Source organism: Cajanus cajan, chromosome 8 (assembly GCF_000230855.2).
Source record: "Cajanus cajan strain Asha chromosome 8, NIPB_CcT2T_4, whole genome shotgun sequence".
NCBI classification, from domain to species: domain Eukaryota; kingdom Viridiplantae; phylum Streptophyta; class Magnoliopsida; order Fabales; family Fabaceae; genus Cajanus; species Cajanus cajan.
The window spans coordinates 4007247-4018522 of record NC_138524.1 but is presented as its reverse complement, the minus strand read 5'-3'; the positions used below and the strand labels follow the sequence as shown (position 1 = coordinate 4018522).

At 27.4% G+C, this 11276-nt stretch overlaps 1 protein-coding gene across 1 annotated transcript; it reads left to right on the top strand.

Moving 5' to 3' along the window:
- Positions 1-7944: 7944 nt before the first annotated feature.
- On the top strand, positions 7945-9947 carry LOC109818394 (B-box zinc finger protein 20). Its single transcript, XM_020383845.3, has 3 exons — positions 7945-8443; positions 8995-9387; positions 9588-9947. Exons 1-3 carry the CDS (start codon positions 8258-8260, stop codon positions 9852-9854), a joined length of 846 nt encoding a protein of 281 aa, XP_020239434.1. The 5' UTR covers positions 7945-8257; the 3' UTR covers positions 9855-9947.
- Positions 9948-11276: the final 1329 nt, after the last annotated feature.

Below are 11276 nucleotides of genomic sequence, written 5' to 3'. Positions count from 1 at the left end.
TTACACTGCAGGCCCTTCACTTTGTTATTAATATTATTATGTGTTTGTCACCAATGCATGGATCAATTCATCAATGGATTGATCATTCATATGAGATTATTTCACTCTGATCAATAATTTCAGGTTATAATTTCTATAAAAAAATATAGATAATATTATATGCTCAGTTAGATATCAAGAAGATTTAATTCAATTGATTAAACACAAGTGGTTGTAATATGTTGTGCGCGTTTAGGTAAGAATTTGCAAAATTAATTTGTTGGTTAAAGTTGGTTTTAAAATTTGTTTGAATGTTTTTATCTTGAAAGGATGTTTGATGCAGAAATTAGTGTAATTAGTATTTTAGTATGTAAGATGTATATGTATATTTATTATATATAATTAAAATTTATAATAAATTAAATATATAATATTATATTTAAATATATAAATTATATTTAAAATTAGTATATATGGATATTTTTAAATATATAAATTATATTTTAAATTTATGATAAATAATTTATATTGTAACAAAAAAGTTATTTTTATTTATTGATAATTAAATTTAAAATATTAATATTTAATTTATAAATAATTATGATAAATAGAAATCGAAGATAAAGAGTTAAAAAAAATCCCTATCAACCCTCTCCTTAAAGAAAGTAAAAACACTTTTGTGTAAAGATTCATGTTTAATATATAAAGATAATTTTTTTAACCTAACACAAAAAATTGAATAGTTTCTTTTTATAATCTCTAATCAAATAAAGGTTTAGAAGCATAATTGGTTATACTCAACAATAACCAAACGTGTATGTTTTTCCTAAATTTTTTTACAAAGAGAGACAAATTATTTGATTTTGTGATATGTATTCACTAATGAATTCTAAGAACTTGAATAGGTGGTCTACCATACTCAACAATTAACATTCATTACAACAATTAACATTCATTAGATTAAAATGAGGTGCATATTAGTCATTAATATAGACTTTCTACATTATATCACCTATTAATATAAGCCTCTACACTCGAGTGCCTCTACTGTTATGTCTCTATCGTTACAAGTTGTTCACTTGCGCCTATTGTCGCATATAATCTACACTTGTGTTACCTCCTTTGTATCAAACCTAGGAAACAAAAACATTACCCAAAGAAGAAGAGGGGAAGGAGAATAAATCAAGGAAAATGGTTTAATCGTCAAAAATTTTATCTCGTGACAATATTGGAACATGATAATCCACCTATAAAGATAGATCACCCTAGCCACCATCCATATTTACCATAAAAACATTTATTCGTTATTTCTAAAAATTATGAAAATTTCACCATAAATATATATAACTAATTTTCATCCTATTGATCTTATAGGAGTAAATAATATTTTTAATCACATCTTATTATAAAGTATTTAACTTCCTATTGATCAACACACATCATACAAAATTAATTTTAACTACCCTTACCATGAAAACTAAACAAACACAAAGTATATAAGATTGAGAACAAAAAATAATTAACTAATGCCAATCCTAGTTTTTTTTTTCTTCCAAACATATACGTATTCTACATGTAGAAGTACGGAAGTCTTTTTTCTTGAAATCATGTGTATTTTATAGGTAGAGTTGGCAAAGAGAAGTTGACCTAGAAGAAATGAGCATATTTAGTAGCACAGCTGGCAAGAGCAAGCTACGCAGACAAACGTTGATGGCAACAGGGTCATGACATTTATAAGGTCCACTATCATGTCCACATTACATTAAAATGTTCCATAAAGAAAATGTTCCCAGAAATATGCAACACGCCAAGGAAATTGAATGGACCAAGCTTTCTAACTAAATATTCCACACATGATTCTTCACCAGTATCTTATTCCCCATGCCCTCCTCCCCCATGAGTGATGAATGGCTGAGAAAAAAAGTACACATTATTAAGTATGTTTGAGCGTTACTTTCTATTAAACACAAATTATTATGTGGATCTCACGAAGAACTACAAATAATAATTTTAGATTTTAATATAATTCATTTTTTAATGAAAAAAAAATACACTGTAGAATGTGAGAGGAAGAAATTGATTGATGAGCTTTTTGCACTACTCTTATTTTAAGGAGTTTTGACTCCCACGTTCCCTCTCACGTGGAGCCCCAAACATGCCGAAAGTTCAACTTTTGTCCTTAATTTCCCTACCGATTGTGCTACACTATTAAACCTAACCCTATTTGTTGGTCTTAGTTTCCTGCCTCAGTTTTTGAATCCTACAAAATGCTCAATTACATGCAATCTGTATTTATTACCCATTTTCAACATTCAAATGTACGATGTTCTCATTACTGGTGCTAGAAAATTGAATGTAGTGCCCTATTTGTATCATTATAATGTTTGAGTTTAATGATATATACTAACAATTTTTCTTATCTCTTAATGATTTTGAATTTAACTCAAATTTATAAAACTAATTTTTAAGATATATATATATATATATATATATATATATATATATATATATAAAAGGAGAGATCCATTTATTTTATAAGTAAGTTTACTTATATTTACTTCGTTTAATAATTCATGTTTTATATCAAATTTTAACGATCTAACTGTTAAATTTAAAGTTCTTAATGCATGTATTAAATTTGTAAATTTTAAAAAAAATTAAAAATTATTTAATACTTCATTTCATTAATTTAAATTAACAAATAATTATAAAATTATTTTATACATTAATTTGAATTTATAAAATGAAATATCAAATAATTTTTAATTTTTTTTTTTAAATTTACAAATTTGATTTATATCATAAAAATTTTAAATTTAACGGTTAGATCGTTAAAATTTAATATAGAACATGAATTATTAAACTAAATAAATCTAAATAAATTTATTTATGAAATAAACGAGTTCATCTTTATATATATATATATATATATAATAAAGATATCCAAACAAATTGTCATTCAAAGTTTCATTCATGTGATGAATCATATTTGAATTCGTCTAGGTTAAAGAAAAATATTCCTTTCTTATCTTCTGCCCACCTTTTTCTTCCCCTCATCCTACATATCTTTTGCATTATTGTGTTTGAAAGATTCTCGAGCTAGCTAGATGATACGTATGAGTGTTGCATATTGAAAAAAGTGTTTTCTGTCGTTTAGTTTGGCCGACTTAATTATTTAATTACTTACCCACTTTCGTTCTTGGACTTTCCAGTTTTGCGTTCATTTGGTATATGAATGTGAATCAAAGAGAAGAACAAAGTCTGCAACAACCACACTAGGTTGTTTTGAAAAAGAAAAGGCTACAAGAATATGTCAGAATTAATAAACTCAAAATTGCAATTTTTTATCGATAAATATTAATAATTAATTGTTATGTTAAAGAAGAGATACAACAAATCCACTCTTTCTTTATTATTCCAGTTTTACATCATTCTCCTTAATAACCAGATCACCTTATAATTCCAAAGGAAGGTTGATGCCTGGGCACTGCCTCACTGATCTGAAAAATTATAGCAATATACTTTTTAAAACATATTAGCAAACAACATTTTTAGTTGAGATTAACTAAAATGAAGGTTATTTCAAATTATTTATTATTGATTAAAAATTTTCATTGATCCCATTAATGTACAGTGAGCGGGAGTTCAATATAATTTCATCTAATAATAAAAATAATACTAAAATGAAAAATTCAAGTCAAGATTACTTTGTAAACATTCTTCCTGCATATTAATTATACATAAATTTCACTTTTAATCTTTATATTTTTTCAATCTTGAATTTTATTTCTCCTATTTTAAAATAAGGATATGTACTCTCCTATTTTAAAAAAATATAAAATTTTAGTCTTAATATGTATTTTAATATTTGATTATTAAATTTTATCATTGTTTAATAATCTTTTACCACTTAAATGATATGATATTTAGTAACCTAACATGTTGAGATAAAAACAAAATAACTTACAAAATATTCATTTATATTTATTTTAATAAATAATTGATATTTATTTTATTAATAAATTATATTTTCATGATTTTTTGTTTAGTTTTTTTAATCTTTAAATATTATGTCACTAAATTTTACATCATATAAATATGAATAAATATTAATACTTAACAATTAATTGATACCAATTTGTTAAATTTTGTATTTGTAAAATTAAGAAATTAAATATTTTTATTTTAAAATAAGAGACTAAAATTGTAGATTAATAAAAATAAATGACAAAAATACAAATTATTCTATTATTATTTGGTGTAATCAATGTATAAAATAGAAGTAAATTTACATAATATAATGAATTAATTTTAATAAATTGTTAAGAATATATTTAAAAGAGCGTGAAAGATCAACATTTATTTGAAAAAATATGTTTTGTTAGGATTCCTCTCATCACAGTCGTGTACTTCTGTAAAATGTTGTTCACCTTTTATGTCTTCCCTCAAAAAGGCAACAAATATTCTAAACACCTAAACTCGTGAATTATATAGACTATATTTACAATAACATAATTTTTGGTGTCTCATAAATTTGTTGAGAATCGGACAAATTCAATTTTAAGATCGAAAGCACAATGAATTTAAAACCAATAACAAGACTAACAAAAGAAAAGATTTGAAAAAAATGTATATTTACAATAAAACTTATACTCCATAATAGCAAACAAACCTTGGTCAACGGTAATCCTAGGTTAGTATCTTAGTTTATAATGTTTAAAACTAAAGTTTCATTTGCGCAGGCAAGAGAGGTTAAGGTTATATTAAAGTGGTGATAAGCTAAGTCTAAAATTTTCAGTTATATCAAATAATTAAATGTATGTTATATCTGTTTTTAGTAATGCTAGTTGGGAATGACAAAATCAATTTGAATGAAAAAAAAGGGTGAGTTTAAAAGTGGGGGCAGATATATTCTCATAAATGCGGCTAAACGACTAATTTGGTGCAGTTTTAAAAACAATTTACCAAAATAGGGTTGTTTTGAAACATATTACACCTTTGGGGCTGTTTTTTACGGTGTCGCTATGGGCCATAGCGACACCAGTGACATGTGGCAATTTTATTTTTTGGTCTTGGTTGGGCTGGAATGAGTCACACGAGTGTCGCTATAGGTTGGGCCACCACAGTTGAGGGGCTAATAAAAATGACGTAGCCCATAACGACACCATATAAGAAAAAAAAAACAAAAATAATAGAAATGTAAAATAAAAAAAATAAATTAAGTTATTTATTATATATTTATAAAATTAAAATTAAGTTCTGTATGTAAAAATTTAATTTTAAATTAAATTATATTTATTTTTTAAGTGGCGTTATGGCCTATAGTGACACAGTGTCGCTATAGGCCATAGCGCCACCAACATTTTTTATTTTATAGCGACACTGTGGAAGAACAAGCTGGCTAGTGTGCAAGGTGAAGTGAATGGATGATTTATATGATTATATTTGAGTAAGATAACCGGCTAACTACAATGTGAAAAGGGGATTAAAAAAATGAAATTATATAATTTTTTACTTTTGAATAGAGAAAGTTGAATATCCTGAATGTGGAAAAAAAAAATTAAAAGTAGTGTCACTATGAACACTGCTACTTCTTTTTTTTGTTTTATTTTTTTATTTTTTTTAAATTATTAACTTAATTAATTTTTTCCAGATTTTAATTTATTTTCTGATTTTCATATAAATCTATATTTATATAATTATCTTTTCTATTTTTTTCTTTATGTTATATATTTTTTTTTTCTCTTTTTATCATTTTTAATTTTTAACTGGGTGGCGCTATGAGCTATAGAAACACAGTGTCGCTATAGGTCATAGCGCCACTTGTTTTGACTTTTTTTTATATATTTGTTTAATATAAATTTTATTTTATATATTTATGGTTCAGGTAATTTTATTTCTTTTTATTGTTTAAGTGTATTAATAATTTTTTTATATGATAATTAAAAAATACTAAACCAAAAATGCGTAATTAAAAAAAATAAAAAAAATTTAAAAGCAGTGTCGCTATGGACACTGCCACTTCTTTTTTTATATGATTATATTTGAGTAAGATAACCGGCTAACTACAATGTGAAAAGGGATTAAAAAAATGAAATTATATAATTTCTTACTTTTGAATAGAGAAAGTTGAATATCCTGAATGTGGAAAAAAAAATTTAAAAGCAGTGTCGCTATGGACACTGCCACTTCTTTTTTTTTGTTTTATTTTTTTTTATAAAAATTATTAACTTAATTAATTTTTTCCAGATTTTAATTTATTTTCTGATAAAAATCTATATTTATATAATTATTTTTTCTATTTTTTTCTTTATGTTATATTTTTTTTCTCTTTATCATTTTTAATTTTTAACTGGGTGGCGCTATGGGTTATAGCGACACTTTCACAAATTATTTTTTTAAAATTATTTACTTATAGTAAAATTATTTTTTTTATATTAAATATTTGACGTTGTAGGCTATAACGACTTTAGTGGAGCTGTTTTGTGTCGCTATAGGCTGTAGCGACGTTATCAATATGGCTTTCATGGTTTCGCTAGAGTTACAAAAATGTCACGTGTCACTAGTGTCGCTATGGCCCATAGCGACACCGTAGAAAACAGCCCCAAAGGTGTAATATATTTCAAAATAACCCCATTTTAGTAAATAATTTGTAAAACTGTTCCAAAATGGTCGTTTAGCCCATAAATGTTGTTTCTCAACATTGAAAAGTTTCCTTTTTGATATACTGTGTGCTTCACTCTTTTTCAATGAATAAATAGTCTTTCAATTGAAATAGTAAAAGGTGTTTACACTCTCGTTTAATTACAATTTTTTATTTATGATAATTTTATTAACTTTTATATTAAATATTTTAAAAGTCATCTTAACAATAATTTTTGATTAATTAATTTACAATTACATAATATTATTTGTGTACACTTGTAAAAAAAAAAAAAAATTATTTGTGTACAGAAATTAAACTCATCTTCAATACAATTTTTTCATACATCATGACTGAGAACACAGATAATTCATTTTCATATTCCAAATATCTTTTAGATATTTTCTTGTTGAGGCTTCTCTGGCTCTGGCTGTTAATTTGCTTGGACAAAAATGGTATCTTAGTTTGCATTCTCACATGTCATGCCATAAAATATTATTCAATTGGAAAGCATATCCGTAGACGTATGGAACATATATACTCATATTCCGATTAATTAAATACGCCTAAAATTGAAAAATGATTAACCTGATTTGAAATTCTTAAAATGAAAAGGAAAACATGTTCCAATTATTTCAACTACGGGTTTTTTTAACATACAATTAAGTGTAGTGTTAAAAGAATTAAAAAATAATTCATAAAAAATGTGTTCTAGCACAATGTTAAATATATTTTTGTCTACCAATAAAATCCATTACGGTTAGTAATATTTGTATTTCTTAAATATGATTATAGGAATTCGATTTCCTAATCATCTGTATACAATTTTTTTAGATAATCATATTTATACTTAAAATTAATTAGTTTAACCAATGAAATTAGTTTAGTGATAGAGTTTAAGTAATATGCAAATAATATTGAATTCAAATCAATTCTTATGAATAAAAAAAAATAGTCGCCCACCATATATTTGAGAGTGAATCAATTAATACATATTTAATTTAGTTTAACTATTAATCTCAAATGATATAACTGCATATATACTAATTGAAAAATTATTTCATGAAGCAGGCTCTCCCACATGCTGGTTAAGGGCATAAACATTTATCATGACGTAATTAGTTAATACCGATGCCACGGTATTAACACTATCAATTTATCGAGTTTAAATATTGTAAAAAGAAGAAAAAAAAATAGTTGAAGAAAAATTTATTAAAATAAATCAATCAAAATTTTCAAGAAATAAATATTTTACATGAATAATATAATTGTGAAACATATGGAAAAGAAAACCGAGAGTAAGATGAAGCCATACCATGCTGCCTCCAAGTTCAGACAAAGTCACAGTGAGACTGTGAGAGTGAAAGCTTTTGCTATAAAATAAATTAAGCCAACTTGCTCTCTCCCACTTTACTCATTGAAAGAGAAACACAACACAACATGGTGAGAGAAAAGAGATCATAGCCATGGCATTCATTCATCCAGAGTTTTCTTTCAGACAGACACACTTAATACCCCTCATTGAGCCTAGCTGTTTTCTAGGACCATGATGTTGAAACGCCCATAATTCTTTTGTCCCTATTTATTATTCCCTTGGCCTCAAAACCAATTTAACGTTGAACAAAGCCAGAGATCATGAAGATCCAGTGTGATGTGTGTCAAAATGAAGTGGCTTCGTTGTTCTGTCCCGCAGATGAAGCATGTCTATGCCATGCTTGTGATCGCACCATCCACCATGCCAACAAGCTCGCACACCAACACAAACGCTTCTCTCTTCACCATTCCAACTCCAAAGACACCCCTCTTTGTGATATCTGTCATGTACTCACTCCTTTTCTCTTCCTTATTTACATTATTGTTTAGTAAACTAAAAATAATGTCTTGTATCACTTAAGAATTGAATCTCTCTTCCTTATTCACATTATATGTTTATTAAAGCAAATGGTACGAACAAGGTCCAGCAAAATTAGTAGATATCACGAGTTTCTTTTAAGTATGTTGAAAAAGCAAATGGTACCAACAAAGTTCTCCACAGTTGATATATAACTGAATTTTTAAACATGTTAACAAAACAAATGGTACTAACAAGATTCAACACTGTTAATAGATATCTGAGTTGTTTAAGTATGTTAATAAAACAAATGGTACCATTGTACCAACATGGTTCAACACAGTTGGTAAACAATTAAATTCTTTTACGTTAATAAGAATTAATTTGAATTGGATTTCTATTGATTAGAAATATTCTTCTCACAAACCAAAAAAGAGTCAAAAGGTAGTATATAATTAAAGATGCCCCTTCCTTAATTGGACAATACCTCAAATAAAACCGTTGAATAAAAGCATGCTGAAATGGTTTGTTTTTATTGCAGGAGAGGCATGCATATGTTTTCTGCAAAGAGGACAGAGCAATACTTTGTAGAGAATGTGACCTTTCTGTTCATTTGGTCAACGAACACACCAAGAAGCACGACAGGTTTCTTCTCACTGGCGTAAAGATCGGTGCAGCTTCTTCAGAACCGACATCGTTTCCCTCGAATGTGACTGCCACTGGAGAAAGAACAACCTCTTGTTCTAATATGAACGCACCAAGTTCATGCTCAAATGGAAAAATCGGTTCTTCTCGCATGGTTGGAGACAACTTGGCTTGTGACACGGGTTCGGTTTCAACAAGCAGCATTTCTGAGTACTTGATTGAGACCATTCCCGGTTATTGCATGGAAGATCTTCTAGATGCTTCATTTGCATCTAATGCTTTCTCTAAGGTATGGTATCATTATTAGTAGTATTTAGTACCCCTTGAAATAATTTTTGAATGTTAGTAAAATATATCAATTAGTGAATTATTTTAGAAGAGAATAATACTTTAGAGCAATCTTATGATTAACTTCAATTAGAGACGTGGATAAAAAGTGGGTTATTTTTTATTTAACAAGGTTTGAATGGTGAGTTGGTGTTGTTTCAGGATTATGATCACCAATCAGCGTTTGAGAGACAAGATGTTCAAGCAGGCATGTGTTCGTTCCCACTGCAAACGTGGGCACCACAATCCCAACTCAGCACTCATTCGAATCTTCATCCAAGAATTGATTCTTTAGTTGGAGCTATGGAAATGCCTAAAGCCAAAGCCAGTGAAGGATACTCCAATTGGGTATATAACAATGACTACGCTGTCTACAAAGTTCCTTCAATCAGTCCTCAATTGATAAAAAAATGCAGACGCTCTCGTTAATCAATTCTATGTGAAAAATTGTTTTTCGGAAAATATCCCCCGTTTTGTTTTCTGTTTTTTTTTTCTTCAAAAAACAAAATTAGTGTTAATATTCGTTCTTTGTAGTTTTTTTTTTCTCGTACGAGCCTTCATTTTTTTTTCTCTTTCCATGTTGGCACGAATTGCCCCACAGATCTAACGCTCTTCTTTCGTAATATTCACTTCAGCTAACACCTTGAGGCATTTCTATGAGAAAAAGTTCTTTATATCAAAAAGGCCATTCGTACGTACAGTGTACATGACTGCAACCCACAGTTGAGAGTAAATGCTCATAAGCAACCAGCAGTTGTGTATAGTTTGAAAAGGCCCATATACATGATTTTTTTTTTTTTTTTCGTCCCTGGAGTATTCACCGCCGACAGCAGTGACTAATCTCCTCGCTACGTTGGAGACACCTCAAAGGGTGGGATAGTTGACCCCAAGATTTAACGCGGCTGCATACACAAGGCAGGATTCGAACCCCTGACCTTGCTTAAGCGTGGATCAACCCCTACCGCTGAACCACACGCTGCCCGTATACATGATTGCACTGAAAAAACTACGTGACAATATTTCAATTTAATCGAGGGGGGACACTGGACCGTGCGATGCATGAATAAAGTGTGCACGGGGTAATTTTTTGTTTGTACAAAAATGTATTCATAATTTTATTAATTTATTATCTTTCTGAAAAAATATATATATATATATATATATACACAATCAATTAGAATTAACATAATAAATAAATTATCTTACTACATATATATATATATATATAATTTATAACTATAATAAAGACGATAATTTTTGTTAATATATACATTCTATTTTTAATTTAACACTTTTACGATTAGTTTATAAATTACTTACACCATTCAATTAACTACTCATTGATATAATAGAGAGGTATCCTTTTGTTTTTAGTAGTCATTATAAAAAAAAATAACATATCAATTAGATCTGAATTTATATATTGATAAATAAAAAAAAAGATAATGGATTGTGTTTATTTTTTAATTTTTTAATACAACTACAAAGTTAATTTTCATAATATTTCATTCTTGAAGACAATAAGTTTTCATATACGAATTAAATTACATATAAAAGATCATATGAAAATAATAAAAATAATTTTAAACTAAAAGAACTAACATATTCCATTATAACCATTTTTATGGAGTCCATTAATTTATGCAAAAATACTGCAAACAAAATTGAGTGAATGAAATAATGTTAATTTAAAAACTGATTCGAAGAACATAACATTTTAATCGCACACAATTTATGTATTAAATTTGATTTGATGTTAAAAATAAATTATACGTGAAAGATGTATTATCTATTATTTTAAAACAAACACTACATTTTACCTTAAAAATACAAATTGAAGACAATTAAGAA